The sequence below is a fragment of the Dipodomys merriami genome, unplaced genomic scaffold (assembly GCF_024711535.1).
Source record: "Dipodomys merriami isolate MVZ:Mamm:240054 unplaced genomic scaffold, mDipMer1.0.p SCAF_4, whole genome shotgun sequence".
NCBI lineage: Eukaryota > Metazoa > Chordata > Mammalia > Rodentia > Heteromyidae > Dipodomys > Dipodomys merriami.
The window spans coordinates 66929195-66955018 of NW_027205603.1; the positions used below are offsets into that span (position 1 = coordinate 66929195).

Sequence of the window (25824 nt, forward strand, 5' to 3'; positions counted from 1 at the left end):
TAGTCCATGCCTATAATTTTAGCCACTCCAGAGGCTCGTGATCTGGAGGATCATGGATCATGAAGCCAGCTTGGACAGAAAAGTCTATAAGAGTGTGTCTCCAAAATAACCAGTAAAAAGTAAAGATGGAGCTGGGTGCCGGTGGCTCATGCCTGTAATCCTAGCTACTCAGGAGGCTGAGATCTGAGGATTACCATTCAAAGTCAGTCCGGGCAGGAAAAGCTGTGAAACTCTTATCTCCACTAAACCACCAGAAAATGGGAAGTGGCGCTGTGGCTCAAGTGGTAGAGCACTAGCCTTGAGCTGAAAAGCTGAGGGACAGCGCCCAGGCCCAGCATTCAAGCCCCACGACTAACAAAAAAAAAGTAAAGATTGAGCATGGCTTAAGTGGTAAATGTCACCTGAGCAAGAAAGCTGAGCAAGCATGAGATTCTGATTCCAAATACTGCTATAGGAGAAAGTAAGATGGAAAGAAGGAAAGGAAAGAAGGAAGGAAAAGAAGGAAGGAAGGAAATAAGGACATTAGGAAGGAAGGAAGGAAAAAGAAACATTGTTAAAAGCTATGGTGTAGAACAAATTAAGTATTCTCTTAGTAAAACGGCCTTATCTTTGTTTAACCTGTTCCTTAACCCTCTCACCATAGCTGAATCTGCCATCTAGGTTGGTGGCCCTCACCACCTTTTCAATTGTGCTGAGGCTGTAGCTTTTCCCAAGGAGCTAGGGACTGCAGTTCTAAAGGACATATTGATAAATGTGAGGTACACAGTGACCTGTGGAGAGCGAAGGCCCACAAGGAGGAAAGAAGAGCTCTGGGAAGATCTAGCAAACTTCCTATCTTACCCTCCCATCAAAAAAAATCTCCCCTGATGAACTCAGGAGACTCAGGTGACACAGATTGCCCGCACAGGTCACCACTGGCAAAGAAGAATCCCCCAAAACGAGATTTGACATGAAAAAAAAGTCTCTATGTTAGTTCAAAGGCTACCTCTCCAAAGAAAAACTTGCTAATTAGGGAATCTACCTAAATTCCTCAGGACTTTCCCCACATTTTGATTCTCCCTCAACTCATTTGCAAAGTTGTTTGGGAAGATTTATTTTCTAGTACTGAGTGTTGAATATAGAGCTTTGTGCTTGCTAGACAGTGCTCCACCTCATATATTCATATATATATATATATATATATATAATGTATAATTTTCTATTTTACATTTGCCCATCAGAGTCGATTTTTGAGTGCAGTGGACCATCCGTTGAGTCATCATCGTTAGTTTTCATTTAACCATTTCATTATTTCTTGTTTTTTTTCCCATTACTTCTTTGATACCTCTAAAGATGAGAACTTTAACCTACAAAGATGTGAGTTCCACAATTTCCTGCTCAGACCTCTGTATTCCATGGAGCCAGTGATGATTCAATTCTACATCCCTTCTCTATTTCCATGACTCAGAAGCTAGTTCTCATTACTCTACAGCACCTCAGCATTCAACATGAGTGATTAATAAAATTGTGGGAAATGGATGAATCTGGTTCCTTTTCAGAATTTCAAAGGGCCCTATTTCTTGTCGCCAACTCCCCCCTGTTGCCCTTGTGAAAGGTTTTTACCCACACCAAGGCCTCTTCTGCTAGAGCTAATTTTCCTGTCTCCCCGGTGACTCTTGATTAAATTTGCCCAGGAAATCCCTTCTCACTTTCTCAGCCTGTCTCCCAATGCTCGTACTGTGGTGTTTCCCCAGAAACAGAGGTACGCTGAGATGAAGCGTGTCTGTCAGGAAGTGTACTTGTGACACAGGCTGCCACGGGAGGTCTTGAGCCAGGCTATTTGCTATGGTGCGGGGTTATGGGATTTTTCTGTCTTTAGATTCCAGGTCTTCTCAGTTTCTGGGTTCAGAAACTCACACAAAAAAGCAATCATGTATCTCACTGTCTTTTACTGTCACTTGTCACTTTTTGTAAAGTCTCCCAAAGCATTTCAAAGAATCCCCAGAGGATCTCAAAAATAATGCTGGCCAGATGTTCCTCTGTTACTATGGACCCTGGTTTTTCTTTTTCTTTTTTCTTTTTAGTTTCTGCATTAGCAACTTCTCTTCCTTCTTTGTTCTCCAGCCTGTACCCCATAGTTTAGGCACTGGAGTATCATTCAGTCATATTCATGTTTGCACTGGAAACTGCTGACACTTCCAGTGGACAATGACATACCCTTCCTTCCTTTCTTTCTTACTACTTTCTTTCTTTCTTTGCTTCTTTCTTTCTTTCTTCCCTTCCTTCCTTCCTTCCTTCCTTCCTTCCTTCCTTCTTTCCTTCTTTCCTTCTTTCCTTCTTTCCTTCTTCCTTCCTTCCTTCCTTCCTTCCTTCCTTCCTTCCTTTCTTTCTTTCTTTCTTTCTCTTTCTTTCTTTCTCTTTCTTTCTTTCTTTCTTTCTTTCTTTCTTTCTTTCTTTCTTTCTTTCTTTCTTTCTTTCTTTCTTTCTTTCTTTCTTTCTTTCTTTCTTTCTTTCTTTCTTTCTTTCTTTCTTTCTTTCTTTCTTTCTTTCTTTCTTTCTGGGTTGGTCGTGGGGCCTGAACTCTGGGCCTGGACGCTATCCCTCAGCTCTTCAGCTCAAGGCTAGTGCTCTACAACTTGAGCCACAGAGCCACTTCCGGCTTTTTCTATTTATGTGGTGCTGAGGAATTGAACCCAGGGCCTCATGCATGCAAGACAAGCACTCTACCACTGAGCCACCTTCCCAGCCCCGACATCCCCTCTTAGTTAATAACACATCCTGTCATGCTGTACAACAGTTCTCAATAGAGTGGCTTTGTCTCCCCACCCTCTTCAGGGGACACTTGGCACTATGAAGGCATTTGGGTTTGCTACAAGGATGCTATTATATTGCTGCTAAGTAGCCACAATGACCAAGAAGCTCCTACAACAAAGCCTGGGCACTGGAAATAAGCAGGAATCATTTTAGCTAAGTTGTGTGATATTGACTTGGGTGGTGAACGTTAAGACATTGGTCAATGGTTGTCCCATTTCCCTTTGGCTTGGAAAGGTCAAGGAGCGAGAAAGGGCATCCAGGTATCAGACCATGGGAACACATGGGATCTGTTCATTTAAGGAGGGGTCAGATCACACTAGCACTTATTGACTTTATGGATGATGATATTCAAATACTTCCATTAGAAAGAAATACCAAGAATGACAGTACAATTGAAGATAAAGCCAACTGCACATACCCAGAAGCTTGCAGGAACTTGTCATAAGTAGAAGGGCTTGGACATGATTTCACAGAAGAGAAAAGTAAGCTTAACCCTGCTTTTAAAACTAAGAGTAATAACCGCATTTCAGAAGTACAAAATTGAATCAACCCAATTGGAGTTTTCATTTTGTACTGTCAATAGAAAACCCATAGCACCACTGTCTTACTACAGAAGAAATTTGGTTATCACCAACTATTTCAACATTAATAGGAGCTATATAATTCTCCTATTGATTAAAATGTTTCTATAATCCTTTTCCTAATTAGTTTACTTTTGCTTTTTTATGGGGGGGCACTGAGGATTGAACTCACCATCTTGTAATTGGTAGGTCAGCACTGTACTACTAGTTTGTTTTTCAGATAGAGTCTCAAGCTTTGGCCAGGTTGTCTTTGGATTGTGAACCTCTTATTTTTCTGCCGTCTAAGTAGCTGAGATTACAGATATATGCTATTACAACCACCCTCTTCTTTCTAAATATTTCATTACATTCAGGTAGGGTTTGTTTGCTTATTTTGCAAAACACATCTTTCAAAAGTGGCATAAATATGAGTTATCGCCTTTGTGAGAGTAGCTTCCACCTTGATGAGTCTAGCTTGGAAAGTATTATCTTAAAAATGCTTTCAGACAATAAAGGAAACTCTGGAGGTAGTGAGCTCTGGAGGCCAGACTCCTCTGGCTGGGCTCCTTGCCTTTAGGAGGCTGGAGCTCCCCAAATGGGTCCTCTGTTTCAGGGTACAGGACAGAACCCAAATTTCTAAGCAAGGAACATGTAACCACCCAGAGTTTATCCTTTGCTTTGCCACCATCAATACTTCTTAGATTTCTCTCTTTCCATCATCTCAAATTTTACCATTAGAGGTTCATGCCTATAATCCCAGTTACACTAGAGGGTGAGACCTGAGAATTGTGGGTGGAAGCCAGCCCAGGCAGAAAAGCTCATGAGACTCTTATCTCCAATGAACCACCAGAAAACCAGAAGTGGAGCTGTGACTCAAGTGGTAGAATGCCAGTCTAGAGAAAAAACAAAGACAAAAACTAAGGGACAATGCCAAAGCCCTGGATTCAAGTCCCAGTACTGGCACACACAATATTACCATTAGAGGAAAAGCACTGAACCTCTAGCATTTCCCAGTTCCCTGCTCCAGCCAGCACAGCTCTCTCAGCACAGCAGAGAGGCCCAAAAATATTTGGGACAGAAATATAGATCTCTCCTTTATGATAGTTCCACCCCCACCCCTCCCACCTTCCTCTGTCCATTTCTCTTCAGCATGACAAAGATCTAGGAGATAACCAAGCTACAGATTATCTGTCCTTTTAAAGAAGATGGGTCACAAAAAGAGTTTGTGAACATGAAAACTCACTTTTTTATCCTGGTCACATGGATTCCATTGCAGCCCCATGATCACAAGCAGTAAATTGACCCTGGTAGAACAGCCATCTGGGCACTCTGGGTTTTTACTTTGGCTTAGTTTCTGACTTTCTGAGGCCACTGAGGTACCCAGGATCTCTGGGTTTTTCTCTTTAGGAATTGCTACCCGCCTCCCCTCCCCCTCCCCCAAGTTGGTTAACTATACTGCTTTGTCCCTACCTCCTCCTTCCCTCTCATTCTGTGTGTCCCTTTGCTGTTAAGAAAGAACCTGAAATTAGGCCAGGCGTCAGTGCTCACGCCTGTAATCCTACCTACTTAAAAGGCTGAGATCTGAGGAGCATGGTTCAAAGCCAGCCAGCCAGGCAGTAAAGTCTGTGAGACTCTTTCTCTAGTTAACCACTAGAAAACTAGAAGTGGTAACCACTAGAAAACTACAAGTGGTGCTATGGCTGGCCTTGAGTGAAAACGCTCAGGGACGGTGTCCAGCACTATGACAGAAGAAGAAGGAGGAGGAGGAGGAGGAGGAGGAGGAGGAGGAGGAGGAGGGGGAGGAGAGAGAGGAGGGGGAGGGAGGAGAGAGGAGGAGGAGGAGGGAGGGGGGAGGGAGGAGAGAGGGGGAGGGGGAGGAGGAGGAGGGAGAAGAAGAAGAAGATGAAAGAAATTAGTTTGCAGGTTGTTGCTGTGCCCAGGGGGTGGCAAAATGTGAAATTAACACTGACTTGATGCCAGCTTACCTTCACTTTTGCTTTGATCACCAATCTTTGATGTGGGTGTTCTGATTCTCATTTTATGTAAAAGGAAACTGAGGCTTGGTGATGTTAAGTAGTAGGGCAATGGCCAAGGCAATAGGTGAAAGATGTCTTTAGAGAAAGCCATGTGGATCTGGGCTTTAAGTCTTAGCAGCTTCGCCATTGGTTAGTTGTTTGTCTCTGAGCAAGTTTTTTGGCCTAAGTCTCTGGGTCCTAATCTGTAACACAAAGTAATCATACCCATTTGCAGAAATAGATAATGGATTTAACAGTGCTTAACCTTTGGCCTTTGGTAGATAAAACACATGGTAGATGTAATTTAACATCTTCTGAAAGGTCACAGAACTGAGATTTACTTCCAGGTTATACCAGCTCCACTGTAATGCTCCTTCCCAATCACAGGGCGTGTTGATGGACATGATAAGTCACAACAGAGATGCTTAGGGCCTCAAGAGGGCAGACTCAAAAATACAGTCCAGTTCAGACATGTGACAGCAGAGAAAGAGAGCAGGAGGTGGGGGGCGGGCGGGAAGAGAATCAGAGAGAGAGAGAGACAGAGACAGAGACTCAAATCTTGTTCTATCTTATAATACAACTATCACAAAGAAAGTTTTCTTTTGATGTGCAACATAACCTTTTTGAAATTTTCTTTTTACAAACCAGGCAGATTTCCCCCAAATCTCTCCTTCCTCTTTCCTGATTCCACTCCTGCTTCTGTACCCTTTCTACTCTAACCCTACTGATCACTTTAATGTCTGTCTTTTACTTCCTTTCCATAGGCTAATTTCTTTAGTTTTCTAGTCCAGAAGCAAATATGAGATCATTTTAGCAAAGAAGAACCCCATGCATTTAAGACATTGAGGAAAGTGAAGGATATGAGATCTTTCTAACAAACAAGGAGCTTCGCTTTTAAGATACTAAGTAAGAGAGGTGAACTCAGCTTGCCATAGTCCCTCTCCTGCAGCTAACCATGTTTACCCTTAATGCTAATCATAATCTAAAAGATATTGTTTTCTGGAATGCAAGGAATGTATTTGCTCATGATAAAATAAAATGTTGGAGACTGGGTAATTTACAAAAAAACAGATTTCTCATAGTCCTGGGAATGAGTTTGAAGACGAAGGCACTGGCAGGTTTTGTATCTGATAGTGACTTGTTTTTTAATGGATGGGTGTTTAGTGCCCTCACATGTCAAAAAGGACAGAAAAGAAAAAAAGATGAATACTATGACCTCATTTATTGAAAGAATGAAGGAACCAGAAAAGAGCATCAGCTATTTCCCTCCAGCTTTTTTTTTTAAGGTACTTAATCTATTCACTGGAGTGACTTAATCTCATCCCCAATGCTCCAGCCTAGTAATACCACCAAATGGAAAGAAGTTTTCATGCAGTGTTGAAGAGATACTAACATGAAAGCCATAGCACTTGTGGAAGACATTTCAAACATCAGTGGAAAGAAGGGAACATTTTAGACTTGGGGATCCTCTACCTGTTCAGCACAAAGTTGGCCTTATAGAGTTCCAGCACTAAAATAACAGGTTTAGGGGATCAAGTCATCAGCACTTCTAATGCCCCTCTTTCTAGCATTAATACAGCTAGCTGTCTGTATCATGAAGGCTCAGAAGCCCTGGTTGCCTGCATCATCCCAAGTCTGACAGCAGCCCTCCTGTTGGTTGGAATTAGGGTATCTTTACTGCTGAAGTCATTGACAACTACTTTCACTAGAGTCTCTGATGTTCATGAGAAGCCAGTCTTCTTTCCCTATAGCACAAATCCCCAGTGGCAGATGGGAACACTTGGACTTCAGGAGGAACCTAGAGAAGATGGACAGTTCTGTCCTCCAGAATACACTTAATCTTGCCTCCTGGACAGATTCCATCCTTGATGGGAGTCTGTGGGAAGCCCTAGAAAGATGAAGTAGAGTGGAGGGGGAGAAGTAGCTGGAAGTCTATACAGTTACTTTTACATTACTGTGGCCAGACTAAGAAAACAAAGGAGGAAAGATTTAGTTTGCTGATGGTTTCAGAGGATTCAGTCCATGGTTGCTTGGTTTTACATCCTTGGACAGATATCACAGGGGTTGGAGCATGTGGTAGAAGAATATGTTCATCTCATGGTGTAGAGAAAATGGAGAAAAAAGATGAGAAGAGGCCAGAAACAAGCTATCCTAAGGACCTGTTCCCAGTGACTAAATTTACTCCAGCTAAGTCCCACTTACCAAAGTTTACAACCTCCCAGATAGTGTTTGGGACCAAGCATTCAACACTCTAGCTTGTGAAGGCATTTTATGTCCAAACCTTAGCAAGGGCTATGACAGGATTCCATGGAACCAAAGTAAATGCTTCCTTTCTCTCCATTGAGGCCTCTACAGTAATGAGAACAGCATGGTTCACATTTGTTCTTGCTGCCTTTGGAATTTCAATGGTTTGGAACATCAAGAGGAAAAGCTACTTTCTCACATAGAGGTCCCAGGGAACCTTCTTCCTATGCTGATGATATCTACTCTGGTAACCTACTCTATGGATCAAGATGCTTCAAACAAACAGTTACTAAATACCTTTTTTTTTTTTTTTTTTGCGGGGGGGGGGTCCTAGTCATGGGGCCTGAACTCTGGGCCTGGGCACTGTCCCTCACCTCTTCAGCTCAAGGCTAGCGCTCTACCACTTGAGCCACAGCGCCACTTCTGGTGTTTTTCTTTTTGCTTATGTGGTGCTGAGGAATCGAACCCAGGGCCTCAGGCATGCAAGGCAAGCACTCTACCAATGAGCCACCTTCCCAGCCCTACAGTTACTAAATATCTATGCCAGGTGTGGAAGTGAGCTAGGCTAGAGTGGTTCTTGTCTTCATGGAGCTCCCTGGGTAGCAGGGAAGCCAGGCATTCCAATGAAAATAAACACTCCAATAAGGAAGGACAGTGATGTGGCAGGAGCCACGGCCTGGAGAAAGCATCTGAGACCATAAGGTATAGATGTCTTTGATGTCTCAGAGGCCTTAAACAGAGAGGATGGAAGGAAGAGCCTAAACTTACAAAGCCAGAAGAGGCAGGAGAACCCACAAAATGCCCCATAGGTATGTAGAGCTTGGGGCCTGCCTCCTAAAGGTACTGAGAAGAAATGAACTAGAATCTGATTCTGCAGGGTTGCTCTGACTACCCTCTGGGGAATGGAATCTACACACCACCATTCCTTCTCTTCTTGTTTTGGCAGCCTCTCTCATTGGTTGGACCCCCAAGTTCTATTGCACAGCTTTCCTGGGCTCATTTTCCACTGTACAGCAGGTTGTCTTGATCCTATCTGGGGTGGAAATGGGTCAGGATAGCCCACCTGGCTGTGCTGTTGACCTGAGAGCTATGGAATGCAAAAGTAAGCTCAACAGTGGAGTCCCAGCCCTGGGGAATATGTGTGTAATCTTGTGTGATGACCTCGGGCTAAGTGCCTGGCAGCAGGACAATTTCATAAGCAAGGAAAAGAAAATGCAACAAGGAGGTTGCACTTACCCTCTCTCTGGGTGCTTTTGAATGTGACCTACTTGATTGTGAAAGAATGGATTGGGAAGAGGACTAAAACATTGAAGCTGTGGGTTATCTTTAAAGCAACAAAAGCCTTTTTATTTTTTTTAGGTATTTTATAAAGGCACTAGTCTTTTTCATGAAGGTTCTGCCCTCATAACGATAAGCCCTCCTCTGGATACTGTTGCACTAGGGCTAAGTTTCAACATGTAAATTTGCTCAGGACACAAACATTCAGGCCACAGCATAGTAGAAAATTGCATTAGAAGACTCATTCCCCAAATTCCCTAAAGGAAAAAATCATGGACTAAGTAGAACTCTAAAGGGAAGGCCATTGAGCCTTACATGGCTCCAAATGCCTTTGGATCGGTTTAAGGGAGTCACCCCTGAGTGTTTTAACATTTCTGATTGATTAGATCTGCCAACTTTGTGGAAAGAATCTGGGTCACAAGCAGCATACCTTGTCTAGACACATAAAGAAATGAGGTAAGATTAAAAGAACAAAGCAGAAATGGGGCCCACTCAAGCAGAAATGGGGCCATAATGGTCAGGCCTTAGCCAATGAACATTACCTGCTCCTCCTGGATCAAGTCAGCAGAGAGATAGTGTGATCCCAAGGGCCTCCAAACCCTCCGTATATTTCTCTCAGGCATCTGTTAGTCATCCAGGAGAGTATTCCTGGTAGGTGCTGGTTGGTGGGATACCTGGGCTTGTACAGACATCCTCTTGTTAGGCCACTGCAACCTAAGAGAGTAGGAACCAATGTGGGTTACTTGGGAGAGGAAAGGGAGCTTAGACACATGGACAGATACATTTTTATTGACTTCTAATTCTTTATATTGCTTCATTCTCCCCCTCTCAGACAGCATGTGTCAAGAACACGTACTCAGACCATCCTCTTCCTTTTCCTTCTAATAATAATTCAAATTTTGTCATCCACCTCTTTTTTCTGGTGTGGAACTGAAGGAGCAGGCAGGTAGAAGGGGAAGGTGGATGGTGAGAGTATTTAGTTGAGAAACTGCAACGCTAGAAAACTGTAACTCTCAGGTGTATCCCAGCTCTGGTCTAGTACCTGGCACCACAGAAGCTTCAAATACTTATTTTTAAAAAGATCTGCTGCTTGAAAGATAAATTTTAAAAAGGAATATGCCATCTGTGATGCGGAAGAAGCAGCTGGAGGAGGAATGAAGCTGAATGGAAACACTGGTATCTAACAACACGGTAGAAACCAAGGGTGGAAAAACAGATTAGTGTTACAGTCTAAGCTCATTTGTTTAAAAATCCATGTATGTCTGCATTGGAAAAACTTTGGGAACTGTCAGTTAACAGTTATCTGGTTGCCAGGTTTGTGAATCATTTTTATTTTCTTTTTTTTGGGGGGGGGGCCCAGTCATGGGGCCTAAACTCTGGGCCTGGGCGCTGTCCCTCAGCTCTTCAGCTCAAGGCTAGCGCTCTACCACTTGAGCCACAGCGCCACTTCTGGCTTTTTTTTTTTGTTTATGTGGTGCTGAGGAATTGAACCCAGGGCCTCATGCATGCAAGGTAAGCGCTCTACCACTGAGCCACCTTCCCAGCCCTATTTTCTTATTCTTACCAGTATCATTTTTAGATTGGATATCTATTTCTGATGTAAGAAAAACAATATTATTTTATAAAAAGAAAACCAAGGTGTTATGGGCTGAAGTGTGTTCTCTAAGATTCATGTATTGAAGTCATAACTTCCCACCTCCCCCTATGCCAACTTCAAAATTTGATCCTATTTGGAGATAAAGCCTTTAAAGAGACATTATCTTTAAAATTAAAATTCCATGGGACTTAGTCCAATGTAACTGATTCCTTATCTAAAGGGGAAATTAGGACACAGACACACCCATATAGAAGACCATTATAAAGACATATGGAGATGATGGGCCATCTATAAACCAAGGAAGGATGCCTCAGAAGAAACAAACTTTTAACTCCTTAGTCTTAGACTTCGAGCATCCAAAACCATGAGAAACATGAACTTCTCTTGTTTAAGCTATTCAGTCTGCAGCCATTAGTTATATTTCCCCTAGGATAAGACCACCAAGGAACACATTTTAAAGTTTGAGAGAATTATTCAAGGAGAGACACAAGAAAGTGAACAACACCAGAGAAATGTTTTGAAAATTTGGGGAAGAATTCTGGCTACAGAAAAGAACAGGGTTATAACCATCATGGTTTATAATAATAATACACCATCTTAGAAGCAGTCAGGTAGGAAGCATGTTTGCTGGAACAGTGCTGACTTTTTATTATAGCATCTGGAAGGCCCACAGTAATTAGCAGAGATAGAGGAGTGCCTGCCCCCACCTCCCAAGAACCTGCTCTGTGGGGCTCTTGGAACAGAAATAAAGCTTCCAACAGGGAGTTACCACCTAGGGATCAAAGGGAGAAGGAAGTAAACAGCTCTCTGAGAAGACTGACAAATTCCAGAGGAGGCACTGGAGAAGAAAAACTCAGTTTAACTCTGTCTTCTGGCTGCCTCCCTTTTTTTTCTCTCTCTCTTGGTTGTCTCTTTTGGGAAAAATAAATTCAGGCCTGATTTTTATCACAGACATACAGTATTCTCCTAGCTTTTGTTCACTGTGCTCATGAGGTTCCAGCTGTTGTTCCCAGTGGACATCCTTTTTACTTGCTGCCTGGTATCACTGAGAAGCTGTTTCTTCACTAAGTTTGCTAAGGTCAGATGTGGCAGGAACTTTGGGCTTCATCTTCGGGAATAGGGGTTTCAAGTGACCTCCTGGTCAGGACCCATGACCACAGGGAGACTTGCTGCTGATATTACAGATGTCCTTAGGAGCTTCCCATGTCATTCTCTTTACAGATATGCTGCTTCCTTCCCTTCCCTTCCCTTCCCTTTTCTTCCCTTCTCTTCTCCTCTCTCTCTGTCTCTCTCTCTGCTCTTATTTCATTGGCTATGTTATATATGTCCCTAACTAGTACATCTGCTCCTCCTTCTATGCCTATGATTCATAAGTTTTGTCCTTTCATCATGTTATGAGGTTCTTGAAAATTCCTCTCATATTTCTTTAATCTCTTTTCTGTTTTTTCTTGTTTTTTTTTCTGCTATGTATATTTTATCTTCAGACTCTGAAATTCTATCTTCCATTACATCTACTTTGCTGGAGAAGTTTTCCAGTATAGTTTTCATCTCTAGAACTTAGTTTGATTTTTTTCCTGGTATTTTCTGAATCTTTATCCATACCCGTTTTACTGTTTGTTTTGCATTGGCTTCTTTACTTCATTTATTCAGTTATATGTCTTTTTAATGTGTTGTTTAGTTTGTATTCTCTTTGAGTTCATTTAATTGTTTACTTGGCATTCATTTAGCTCTTTATTTGAATCTTTTTTTCTATTTCACTGAGTTGTTTGATAAATGTTCTCTTTTCTTTTATTTCATTGAACATTTTTATCATCATTGTGTTGAGCTCAATATGTATGGATTTTCCTCCACTTTGCTGTCATTCTACTCCCCTGTGTAACTATTGGTTTTGGAGGGATTACATTGCCTTGCTTTTCCATAGTTCTTATTTGAAGACAATTTGTAGTATGAGGATTAGCCACCTGATAGCTTTCCATTGGATTATTTTCTATCTTCTCATTGAACTGGGTATCAGCTGGGTTGATGTACCATTTCTCACCTCTGGTCCATGAATATATCTCACTACTAACAAATTCATCAATATACTGTCCAATCAGAACTTTAAAAACAGTAAAATACCATTGATAACATGATCTCTACAATCAATCATATGCTATATACAGGAGATTAGCATTTTTATGCGGTACAGTAGGGGATAAAAGAATAAGGGTAATATGTATAGATGTTAAAACTTAGGTATGAAGAGTGAAGAGAGTGAGAAACATGTTAGCCATGCTACAATGTCTCATGCTTGTAATTTTAGATACCCAGAAGGCTGAGATCTAGAAAGCTGAATCTGAAGCCAGCCTAGGCAGAAAAATCCAGTGGACTCCATCTCCAAGGAAGGTAAACAGCAAAGAGCTAGGCTGGAGGCATGACTCAAGTGGTAGAACACCAGCCAAGAAAGAATGAGGTCCTGCTCTTAAACCTTAGTATGAGGTGTGTTTGTGGGGGCAGGGATTTTCAGTCCCTCTTATATGTTGGTATATAGCTTTCTATGGGTTATAAGAGGCTATGGAGATCACATGATTTAGATCTTGGTAGGAAGGCTCTGTCTCCCTCAGTCCTTAGGATGTAGAGCCAGATAACAGACCTTGGACAGTGGGTATTCCACAAACTACTAGCCTAAAAGTTCATTCTGCCTTATCCTCGGGTGATATTAGTCTCTCCTAGCCAGGGAGGAGGAGTTCCACCAAAACTTCCGTGCTCGAGCCTTTATGGTATGAGCTGTCTTGGATCATGATACCTCTGCTGTACCTTTTCCAGCAGTCAGATGCTGCTGCCTTTGGAGTCTCAGCCACCTTTGCTGGTGGTCTCTGGTGACTGGGTGACCTAAATGTCCCTAAACCTCAGGAGTTTCTAGCCCCCGAGCTCCTAGGTTGTGGCTCACTCCAAGGCCTGGCTGACCACAAGCTGTTTGCAATCTGTCAGTATAAGCTGATCACTGTAGTCCCAGCTATCCACCAGAAGCTTTTTTTATGGAATGGTCTCAGGGAATAGAGAGGCTGGGAAGGGCTGCTGACAGCTGAGGCCCGCGTTTGATTTCCACCAATCAATGTAAAATGATCTCTCAGTAATGAGAGCTCTCTACCAGCAAAGGCCAGGTCTTTTGTATTCTGGGGGGGAAAAAAAAAGAAATGGTTGTCCTAAGGCGAGGAAGTTGCTCATAACGGGGAAGGAATGACTCCCCATGCCGATGTCCACCTTTGATGGCTGTGGCTACCTGGACCCTGGCAGGCTGTCCAGATTGTGATCCCCAATTGTTTCTTTGTTCCAAAGCTCCCAGTTATGTCTGTCTTAGAAACTGGCAGGCCACGGGTGACTTGCAGGGTGCTAATGAAATCTGGTAGCCTGAGTATCCCAGTGTGGCACAAGAGCCCACAAGTGGCATCTTGCTGCCACTCTCTATGACAGGGGAGTGAAAAGCTCATCAGACTGAAGGACTGTCACCTCTCTATTCAGCTCATTTTGAGATGAGGAGACACACTCTTAGTAAGTGGTTATGGAGTCACAATTTAATTTATACCTCTGTTGAAACACAAATGTCATCAGATGTGTGTTTTGGACCTGAGCCCAGGCAGGGCTTTGATAGGCCAGAGTTTCATCTGATGTGACTTGAAGAGATCCTTTCTAAATGGATTGCTATGTCTTATCCTTCGTTCTCTATTATTGAGAGGAATGATTTTCAGGCAGTCTCTGATGACTTTGCACAGACTCTGATCATCTTCACCCAGAAGAGCCAGGTTCTGGGGTTAAGGAGAAAACCTGCTCTCCATAAGGCCCCTAGCTACCATCTTAAATTTCTATACGCTGCCCTCCTGCCCAGCTCTATTCCTAAAATAGCAAGAAGCTTTGGCAAGAAGTCATTGGTTGTACTTTATCAATAAGCTTCTTCTACACAGCTGTTTCTCTTGGCAAAGTTTATGTTTGGCTGTCTCCTGGATGGGATGGAAATTTTATGGAAGGTATTATTACAAAGGATATATTCCAAGGACACACAAATGTCTACAGTTCACTGTTTCTTTGACCAGGTCTAGTTGTGTAGCCCAGGCTAGCCTCAAAGTCACCATCCTCCTGCCTTGGCCTCCCCAGTGGTGGGGTTTCATAGGTGAGCATTTTTGTATGAAATCTTCAAAACTAGCATGAATGTTGGTTTCTCTGTCAGACACAGATCTGTACACATCTACATTTATATCCATAATATAAACGAGTCTTTGTGGACCTTTAGAATCCCTTGCTTCAGAATCTTTAAGAGGACTTTCAAGTATACATATATGTGTGTGTGTGTATGACACACACATATAATGAATATATAAATTTATATATAATATATTATATTACATAATATACATAGTATACTATATATATACATATATATTCCTATGTTCTACTGAATCATTTCTTGGAGACTAGAGGTTGGTTCTTCAATTGAAGACACTCCAGGGGGGTCTCATGAATATTAAATTGAGAACTGCCTACTTGGGAGTTTTTCATAGAAAGAAATACTTGCTGACATCATAAGCTTTAGAAATATACAGATCTCGTGTAAAACCTCAATTTCTTCTCCTGAAATATTATAGCAATTTTCTTAACTCCCAGGCTTGAGAGGGGAGAAAGATGGTCTGCAGAATCTGTGTGCAGGGAGCCCAGCAACTAAACACAATGCAAGGATTTTTCATTTATTAAATGGGAACAATGATTCCTATTTTATTGTGCTACCATAAGGATTACATGAGATTACATATGACGTAAAGGTCTAACAGTGTCTGGGACATACAGCATACTTATTATCTGTGGCCTGTCACCAGCTGTTCCTCATCCTCCTTCTGTTCTCATTGGCTATATCAGTTCCATTCTTCACTTAGGAGTCACATCACCAGCTAAGTGCTAAGCTCCTGGCCCACTATGCCTGATAAATAAGGTAGAGATGCTCTGAGGACCAGCAGAGAACTAGCATCAACTTGGAGACCTTCACTGCCAAGCAGTGAGCAGATATATTCTGACTACCAGATTAGTCAAGAGGTTACTACCCCCCAGAAGATCAAGAATCTGGAGTTATCAACTCTTATCTCTTACCTCTGCAACCTAACTTGTATTTCAATCTCAGAAAACTTGTACAGTAATAGAAAAGTACAAAGGAAAAATAAATTTCCTCTCATCCACCAGAGGTATGGCTTGTGTAGAAGACTATACTGTACCACCCCTAAACATGCCGCTTTGATATGGGGATTATTGTAAGCTGGAGGCAAATGAGAGGAAGTAGCTACCCCAAAACCAAACAAAAGATCCACACCAAACAATAACAACAAAACCCTCTTAGTGAGGGTGGGGTTAAGAAGACAGTTATAATTGGGGTTTAGCCACCAATGGAAACTGAAAACCCTGAACCACATGAGAGATTTTCAGACTGCTTGTGAAAGTCCCGAAGCCCAGAAAAGATGCCGAGGAATGGATGGAATGCTGAGATGAGGACACAGGCCATTTGCTTCTTGGCCACATCTGGTCAGTCCTACAGGGTCAGCTTCATGTTTGTGCAACTAGTGGGACTATACCAGGTATACTTGGCTTGGATTTAAGGCTCTGCAGGTGCCTTAAATCTGGAAAGTCTTACCAATGTTTGCATCTTGGGATTTGAGTTTTGTAAGTGTAGTGCTCTTTTCTGAGCCCAGCCCCGTGTTGCTGTATGGCCTTGCTGGTGGAGGGGTGGAATGGCTGTCCACTCCAACTGCTCCTGTCTTTATGGCGACTGCAGAGTCCCGCCTCCTTCTTTGTGTCCTACTTTGTTGCTCCCCTTCACACTTTCTGGGACCTTTACTCTTTCCAATCAGATACTTTCCATACTTACTGAACTCTGGCACTGTCCTCCTACATTTTCAGTGAGGTCATTTATTTAAACTTCTGTCATTTTTGTTTTTGGCATTATTTACGGGAGGCACACATGCTTATTGTAACCCAGAGAGATGGAATTATGCAAAAATCTCTGTATAGCCTTCAAGCCAATATTCTCACTTGTAAGAATTTATCCAGAGGAAGTAAAGAAGATTAAAGCTTTCACCACAAGAAGTGTCATCCCTGTCATGTTTGTTATTCAAAAACAGAAACAAATGGCCAATGAGAAGGGAGTTATTAAATAAATGACTGATTAAATGAAGCAAATAAATATCAAACACAGCTATACAACAGATGTATGAAAAAAATAATGTGGCTGAATGTTTCACGAAACCGAAATACTGCCATCGATGGAATAAGTCAAAATTTCAAGTTACAAAATTATTTATTAAAAACACACGTGTTTTTACAGAAAAGGATAGCATGGTGGAATTTCTGGTGCCTTTTTGCTTCTTGCTTATCTTTTTCTCCACAGTCTTGGGATTGTTTATAACAACTGTCAAATGTAAGTCTCTGGTGCCACCCTCTTCTCACCACTACAGGTGTGCTGGAAGATGGACTGCCCTCCAATGGTATGCCTCGATCTACAGCCCCAGAGAAGAATATGAACAGTGGGATCCAGTGTCCAAATTCCCAGACCCTCAGCTCAGGCCCTCTGACTCAGAAACAGAATGGCGTATGGACCACAGAGGTAGGCTCACAGCCCCAGAATTGGCTTGGGACCACAGAATAGGGGTGGAGCTTGCCCCTTGTCAGGAACACTCAAACTGTGTTCTGGGAAAGGGCACACTGGCAAAGGAAATGCTCTCCTCCTCTCTTGTGAAGGTTACCGCAGATTTCCAATTCCTGCCTTGAAGGATACTATTTTTTGTTGAGTCAGCGGAAATAAGTCCTTGATATTTGCACTCTGGAGGAAGTGCCTGTTTGGTCAGGCCCAGATTTGTACAAGGGTCTCCTTTTCTGGGGGCAGCAGAAGACCGCAGGTTACAGGAACCCATCCTAAACTGGCAGCTGGATAGTCTCAGGGGTGGGAAATAGGAAGAAGAACGAACTAGAAGAACAGTGTGGTAGCAAACAAATCTAGACTTTTGCCTCATGCCCTCCAACAAGGCAAGCAGTAGAAAGTGGTTCTTGCATGGTGACACCATCTGCCCCAGCCTGTTGCTCTTAGAAAAAAGGGAGGCCTATGGTACTTCCCTTTGTACAATAGAGTGAGCCCAGAGGAGGAGCAGGCCAGCTCAGGAAGCTACAGTCTAGCCTGCTCCCCCTCTTCAGTTCCCACCTCTGACTTCCTCTTCTTCCAAGTGTTCTACCTGCTTCAGAGTCTGCTGCACTCTGTACTCCAAACCCATCTCCTATCAGAGCTTTCTGGGCCTGTCCCTCCAGGTCAGTGCCATTTGTTTTCTGAGGGCATGACTACTGATGAAATTCTTGCTTGTATTAGTGATGACTCGAGAAAAGCTTTGATCAGGAAACTGGCTGCAAATTCAGCTCTAAATTTACTAAGTAACCTTGAAGGATCTACTTAATGTTTTGTGCATTCTTTTGGGTGGACATTCTGTTCTTTTGGTGGAATCGCTCTGTCATAGAATAGGTATACATTTGACTTTGTAAGCCCTGACAAAGAATTTTCCAAAGGGGTTGTACCATTTTTTAATCTAACCAACAGTGGATGAATTCCAGTTTATACACTTAAGATTAGAAGCTATATGGGAATTTGAGATCACTAGTTGTTCAAGTCTGGCAAAAAGCCAGACCCTTTCTAACCAAAGCAAAAAGGCTGGAGGCATGGCTCAAGCAGTAGAGTGCCTGCCTGCCAAGGAGCCCTGAGTTAAAACCCCAGTGAGACAGAGAGAGAAAAAAGAGAGAGAGGAGAGACAGAGAGACAGAGAGAACAGAGAGCCAAACAGCTTAAAAATCAGTATTCTGTGTTTAGTCCATGATAAGTTGTCTTAGGCCTATGATAGTAACTATTTATTGGTTCCAAGTACAACAGACGTGCTGAGCACTGTTATATTATCTTACTTAAGCCTCACAATATTTGGATCAGTGTATAACATGATGATACCCTTGTCTCCAGTTGACAGCTGAGCAATGAGACTCAGAGATAGCCAAGGACAGTTACCCCCAAGACCACACATAGCGGCCCTGCAGCCAGTCTGGCAGTTAGAACAGGGCCGGGCAGAGTCAGTAAGGGTTCCAGCAGTGGTGGAAGCCTTGGAAAGGGATCAGAGACCACACATACCTGACCCAGGCAGCCCAGTGGGCAGATGACTTGTATCCATCAGCAGTCTATGTGGCTTTTGTTTTCATAAATCAACGAACAATGGCTGTGTTGTAACTGTTTTCAAAATAACATCAAGAGACTGATAACTCTTTAAGTTCTCCATCACTGAAGTTCATCAATGGTCTTTGCACCCAGACATCTGAGTCCTTCAAAGGTCAAGCAAGCCAAGGTTTTCTACCTAAGGTGTCCATTTACCTCTTTTTATAGCTTTGGGCAACAGAGTTTTATTATACAAACACAGGCAAGCTCCTTAATAAGAGCCTAAAGTCTACCCAAAGAAGAGAAGAAAATTTTCTGATTTCTTCCTATTCTCTCTCTCTCTCTCTCTCTCTCTCTCTCTCTCTCTCTCTCTCTCGATTCCTTTCTACTCTCCCTGGGAAAGATCCAGTCTCTCTCTCTCTCTCTCTCTCTCTCTCTCTCTCTCTCTCTCTCTCTCTCTCTCTCTCTCTCTCTCTCTCTCTCTGATTTCTTTCTAGTCTCCCTGGGAAAGATCCAGTCCTCTCCCTTCTTAGGTCTTTTCTCCCCTCCCTTCTATCCCCACTTACTCTCTCTACTGAGGTTTGAACTCAGGGCCTCAAGTTTTCCCAGGTAAGTGCTCTATAGCTTGAGCCAACTCAAGTCCTTTAGTTTGTAGTATGCTCCACAGATAGTCTTGAGTTAACTTTGCCCGGACCAATATTGAATCATGGTCCTTCTACACTGCATCCTGAGTACCTTGGACTGTGTACACTACTATGACTTAGTTTGTCTCTTTTACCCTTGGCCAACCTTCATGTATTTTCAATGTCCACTTGCCTCCTGTGGTCTTCTTTGCATGGTTCCTAAGCCATGTAGGCTCAACTTACCATTTTTCAACATCAGGTGTGAAAACAATGTGCATTCAGTAGAAACCATACTTTGTCATTTGAATTTGGGTCTTTGCTATTCTAGAAACATGAAATCTCACCCTGTTTTGTGATTCTGGGCTGCAGTAGGGATCCACAGTTCCCAGCCCAGCACTCAAGGGGAAACACTCAGGATTATGCAGTGCACTGGTTTGAGAAGCTAGGATGCTCAGAAGATTATTTGTTCTATGTACATTATTGATTTATTACCTTTCCTATGAACCATAAGTGTAATGGGATGTCACCCCATCATAAGCCAAGCAGCCACAGTGTTCCCGTTGTGTACCATCAGGCCTTCTGGCTGGTGGTTCTTGTGCTCTATTTGTTAAAAAGAGACCAGGCCTCTGGAGAAGCATACAGCCTAGTCCCCAAGCTTTCTGCAGTTTCCTCATTCAGATTTACCAAACAAGTGTGTGTGTTAAAGGCAATCCCTGCCAGGCCTGGACAATCCCTTCCTTGGTTCCTATAAGAACTCTGAAGATCCATTCATCAAATGTGCATTGAGTGCTGTGTAGGTGCCAGGCACTGTTTTAGTGCCAAGGACCCAGGAGTAGAAAAGGCAAGCATAGCATTTGCTCTGAAGCAGCTGCCAGTTTTAATCAGGCTAAAGGGGAGAGTCAAATAACATAGAATAAATAAACAAAGCAGTTACAGACTTGGACTTGTGCTGTGAAGGGACTGGAAGATTCTGTGTGGTGGGGTCAGCGCTGGCTCTTCGATGCACACAGATGCCTCGCCATGGCATCAGATGGCTTTCTGGCAGGCGATGGGGCACAGCCAATGGTGTCAGGGACCATGAGCACCAGCGACTTGTGTTCTGAGCCTGTCTCTACTTCATGTCCCATTAAATGAACCAAATCTCCTCCCCCCACCCGGCCCCCAGCCCTCTTCAGCCCCTGCTTTCTACCTAATGTTGATAGGTATTAAATGGCAAAATGATGGTGCTAAAAATGATCTTTCACAAGTTGAAGCTGGCTGTCTCGGTGGGGAGCTCCCCTCTTTGCACCTTGGTTTTCCCAGTCATTTAGGACCCCCATGACTCCACAGCATCTGATAAATCATTAGCCCTGCACACAGCTCCACAAATAGCAAGACAGAAATCTCTATTAGTTACCCTTCTCCTGCTAATTAATCATTCAGGAATTCTGGGCTGTATCCAAATATTTTCTCTGTAACCTTGATGCACCATTTCCTTGGATGTAGAACTCCTTCCTCCCCACTAAAAAGCCGTAAGTATTCAGCTCAGGTGGACATGTGCTTGTGGGTATAGCCATAAGCAGACAAAACTCCCAAGTATGTGGCTGGCCTCCTTGAGGTCTTCAAAAGCTACATATTTTCCAGTTGCTTTATTATTCTTGGCAAAATAACCAGACCATGCTAAAGGAATTAGCTGTTGACTAATTCTCAGCAAAGGGACTTCCTCCTACTGCCCTGCCCACAGTGTCTGGCTGACAGCCATTGGCAATGCATGGCCCAGTCTAGGAAGGATGGATGAAACCCCATAGATCTGGGGACCAGGTGGAGAAAGGACCATAAGGAAACCACCTGAGAATTTCTCCTAGACAACAGCAATGGGAGACATATCAGGGGACAGTTTGGGAAGGAAAGATGACTCCCTCCTAGGCAAAGAAAAATAAGAAACATGAAACATGAAAAGGAAGGAAAGAATGAAAGAAACCACCGGGAAAAGTTGTTAGAAGGCATTTTGATAGAGTCAGCAGCTCTCTCCTGGAAAGAAGGAAGGAACTTAGCAGCACCCTACATATGGGCTGATAGAGTTTCAGAGAATCACTATTTGTCTTAGAAAAGCCAGTCAAATTAAGAGCTTTTAGAGCACAGACTTCATGATTTATTTTATTTTATTTTATTTTTTGTCGGTCGTAGGGCTTGAACTCTGGGCTTAGGCGCTGTCCCTGCACTCTTCAGCTCAAGACGAGTGCTCTACTGCTTGAGCCACAGCACCACTTCCAGTTTTCTAGTGGTTTATTGGAGATAAGAGTCTCACGGACTTTTCTGCCCGGGCTGGCTTTGAACCGCAAGCCTCAGATCTCAGCCTCCTGAGTAGCTAGGATTACAGGTGTGAGCCATTGTCACCCCGCTATTCATGATTTTTGAATATGTTTTCCTTCTGTCCACATCTGAGTCGACTCCAGGATTATTCCTCTAATAGGCACTGAAAACAACTACATGTTGATTGAATGATTAAAAAGGTATCCCAGCATTTGCACCTACCCTCTCCACCTCAGCACCAGAGTTTTTGTAAAGCAGGTTCTGTGGCCCCTAGGGATCTAGTGGCCAACTGCAGCATCTGGGGAAAAGCAATACCTCCTTTCAGCACTTGTTGAAAACCCCTAGGTTGAGGGTGTCTACACAGAGTCTGACCCCCAGCCTTCCAAAGCTAGCGACCTGCCCTGGGTGGCATTGCTAAGATGGAATGTTCCCAGATTGACTTCACATTAATAAACATTTACAAAGCAGCAGCAAGTTAATTCAGGGCATTTGGGAACTGGAGATTTTGTATTGTCTGCCTCCCATTAATAGAGAACCTGACTGAAAAGCAATCAAAGGTTTCAAGTTGCAGCCTACAAGGCTGTGCTCGTTAATCTTCTGACAGTTTTGGAATACCACTGTGGACCAGGCACACTGTGTACAGCATTTTGAACCCTCAAGACTCTGAAAGATAAGCATTATTTTTTCTCACCTGGGAAAATAGAGACTCAGAAGCTGATTATTTGGCCTACTCGGCCCAGGGAGCAGTGTTTTGGCTGGCTTGCAATGGGAACTTGTCTCTGTCTCTCTTTGTCTCTTTCTGTGTCTCTCTGTGTCTCTCTCCTCTCTCTCTCTCTGTTGCTAAAGCCCTTGTCCTCCTCTCTCATCACTTGAAACACAGTGGTTGAGAATTTAGAGTGAGCTTTGACACAGCTGTGGAAAGAACGAAATGCAGGACTGGTATTACCATCTTTTGTTTGACTTGCTACCCATATGGCTTTGGGCAAAGTGCACAAACCGGAACCGGAGTGGCTTCAGCTGCCTCATGGTGAAATAAACACTGTGAGATTCTCATCTGTCTTTTAGGGATAGTGCAAGGAATAATCAGTTATGAGCATGATCAAAATCCAGTAGGAAATGTTCCAGAGGACTAAAGCAGGACAGCACAAACAAGGCTCTGATCTTGGGGATTTTCCTTAAGATTTACCTTCACATTTCTCATCACATGTCTAGTATGTGACAGGCAGTATTAGACTCTGGGCATGCTGTAGTGAGCAAAAGAGATGGAGCCCCAACCTTCTTGAAGTTTATAATCTGATGAGAAATAGAAAAGAAGTGAATAAACACAAAAATGCACAAATAGTTGAAACTATGGTTAAAGGCCAGGAAAGAAGTAGAGAGTAGAAGGAGAGACTTTCCGAATCCTGTGATATTTGGAAAATCCCTGCAACATTCATTTTTTATTTTTATTTTTTGGTTCTGATCCTAGAGCTTGACTCAGGGCCTAGGTACTGTCTCTAAGCCTTTCTGCTCAAGGCTAATGAGTGCTCTACCACTTGAGCTACAGCTATGCTTCTGTTTTTTATTCATTTGTTTTTTTCTTGGTAGTTAATTGGAGATAAGAGTCTTACAGATTTTTCTGTCTAAAGTTGGCTTCAAACTGTAATCATCATATCTCAGTCTCCTGAGAAGCTAGGATTACAGATATGAGACACTGGCACCTGGCAATTTCTACAACACTCTATGGGAAATTATGAGCCATGATTACGTGTGTAGAGGCCAGAACATGGAATTGTATGACTTCTCACTGTGTCTTTCCCTACTAAAAATTTTCCCATTGTCATGCATTGCTTTTATAATTAAAATATTCTTTAATACAGAAAACATGATGTCTGAGTACATTCCAACCTCAGTAGGCCTTACTTTTCTTTGTTGTCTGCAAAGACCTGTAGAAAGGTTCGGCATGTGTAAGGTACAGATATATTTGTCACGTCCAAGCAAAATCTGAAACAGCTCTACTTCCAGTTCAAATGGATCTGAGAAAAGGCTGAACAAAATTTCGTCTTCAGTGTTGAACCCAGGTCTCTACAGAGCAGCCAGGCTACCCTCCCAGCCCCCCTCCCCCCATGGAGAATGAGCCAGACCACTGACCTGTGAACCCAAGAGAAACAAGTCCAACTGGGCTGGAGACTGCCAAGAAATTATCACCATCAATCTGGCTACCCTGGAGAAATGACAGCTAGTAAATGACTTTTAATTAAAGAAGCCTTATCAAGAGGACTCAGATCTGTGATTCACAGGCCACCAAACTGCAGGCATTAAAATGAGGCAAGTGAAGAATAGAAAAGCTGTCAGACTAGGTGTGAAACAAGAGGTAGCCTTTTAACAAGAGTGAATGGTGAGAAAGCTTACAAAATAAGAACTGAATTGATTTATCAGACAGCTGGTTAAAAAAAAAGGTGTCAGATAGGCTCCTCTCATCATTGAATTGAAAAGCATACCCCCCCCAAAAAAAATATTAAAGCCATTAATTGCAATAGGAACACATTTTCTTTGCCTGTCACAAAAAAAGAGGTGGTAGGATATAAATAGGAAGTCTTGGCTGGCAGAAAACTATGTCCAAGGAGGGGGCACATCTATGCTACATAAAGTGTCTGGAGGGGCAAAAGGATGTGAGTGTTTCTTCTCTCTATCTAGCTCTTTTTTCATAAGAGGGAAAAGCAACTTCCTTCTCAGAACTTCTAGAGAAAATACCCAGCATTTTGCTTTCTTTCTCATCTTTTTTCTCCCTCCCATTGGGCCTTGGAGTCTAAGGTTTCCAAATCACCGAGTTCACTCTAAATGCAGTGACTGTAACCTCTCGGCTGTCCTCGGTGCTGGGACAGGCGCAGGCATTGTTCAGGTGATGCCTCACATTCCCAAACTCCTCTTTTTGAAATGTTTCCAAGAAAACTCACAGTTGTTCTCACTGCTTAATATCAGAGTCACTATTCGAACATTCTATGTTCATTGAGAACTCTCACGTGTTCTTTAGCCCAAAGCCCAGCTTTTAGAAGTCTTGTTGTCACAGTCATCACTTATAGCAGAATTAGTTTCTTGATGTCCATTGGTATGTTTGAGATGAAAGTCATGGCAATGTCTATCACTATCAATGTCTAACCACTGTCCTGGCTTGTGCCGAGGGTCTGAGGAGGTTTCTGGATTGCCAGAGTTTTAGTTTTACAATGGATCAGTTCTGGGCAAACCAGAAGCTGGTGCCTTTACCAGTGCTAAGTGACATACTTCATATTCTCAGGGGGAAAAAAAATCTAAGCAGCAAGCATTATTATCCTGTTTTCCAGGTAAGGGACTAAGATTCAGGTTAAAGCAAGTTGAGGCCTGTCTAGGCTAACCTAAGCAAGTTCACAGACACCTGATAATAATAATTTAATAAACATTTAAAGGTCTGAGGATGTGGTTTTATGCTGGAGCACTTGCTTATTAGCACACTCAAGGCCCTGGCTTGAGACCTTAGTACCAAGAAAGCAAAATAAAAATAATCCTAGACAGTATTGTCCACTGATTGCTACAGAAAGGGTACATTTGCAAAGGTAGTATATTCATTCAACTAAAGTTAAAGTGAGGGCCTACTACATCACAGAACTGTGCTAGGCCTTTGGAATATTTAAGAGGAAAACAATAAAATCTTATCTACAGAAATAAATGGATAAAGTAATGGAGTTGAAATTGTTCTTAAGCACCCCAAATCGCCCATTAAGTATTACTTTAGGCCTGGTTCTTAAGAAGCAGAGTCTAAGATGTTGATTCTTGGCACCTGCATGGTGGCATGGGAGGGAGGCTGGCCAGAGGATCATGCTGAGCACCTTGTGAGCTCAGTTGAGCTTGTAGTGTAGCCTTACCTTGATCCTATAGGGAACTCTTGAGTGACATTGTTGATCCAGCATTAGCCATGGGCCCTCTCCTGGAATTAGGTTGTCACCTTGTTGACACTTCAGGGGTAGGTGGCTCCTATCAGATCAGGATTACTCTCCAAAGAATGGCCCTGCTGTGATTTGTAAGCAGCCAGGACTAGGCAGCTAGAAGGATATCTCAGATTAGTTAAGGAAATATAACAAGGGACACCAGCAGTAGCAACTACAAGTGTACAACTATTATGCAACGTGTTAGAAACTTACTTATCACTTGTTAATAAGCTCAACAGAATAGTTTGTTTTTGTTTATTGCTGCAACAGTCTACCATTTCTTTGCA

At 42.7% G+C, this 25824-nt stretch overlaps 1 protein-coding gene across 5 annotated transcripts in view; it reads left to right on the forward strand.

Moving 5' to 3' along the window:
• The window catches only part of Baalc (BAALC binder of MAP3K1 and KLF4), a 56758-nt gene that overhangs the window by 26793 nt on the left and 4141 nt on the right, over positions 1 to 25824 (forward strand). The window contains exons 2-3 of one of the 5 annotated variants that reach the window (XR_011365675.1): positions 12790 to 12872; positions 16958 to 17042. Coding sequence is in view for 1 of the 5 variants with exons in the window: in XM_069991185.1 (XP_069847286.1) it covers positions 16958 to 17106 (149 nt within the window). In the remaining 4 variants the exon portion in view is untranslated. Of the gene's footprint in view, positions 1 to 12789; positions 12873 to 14557; positions 14611 to 16957; positions 17107 to 25824 lie in introns of those variants that run through there. The other 4 variants (XR_011365676.1, XR_011365677.1, XR_011365678.1 and 1 more) reach the window with 4 other exon arrangements.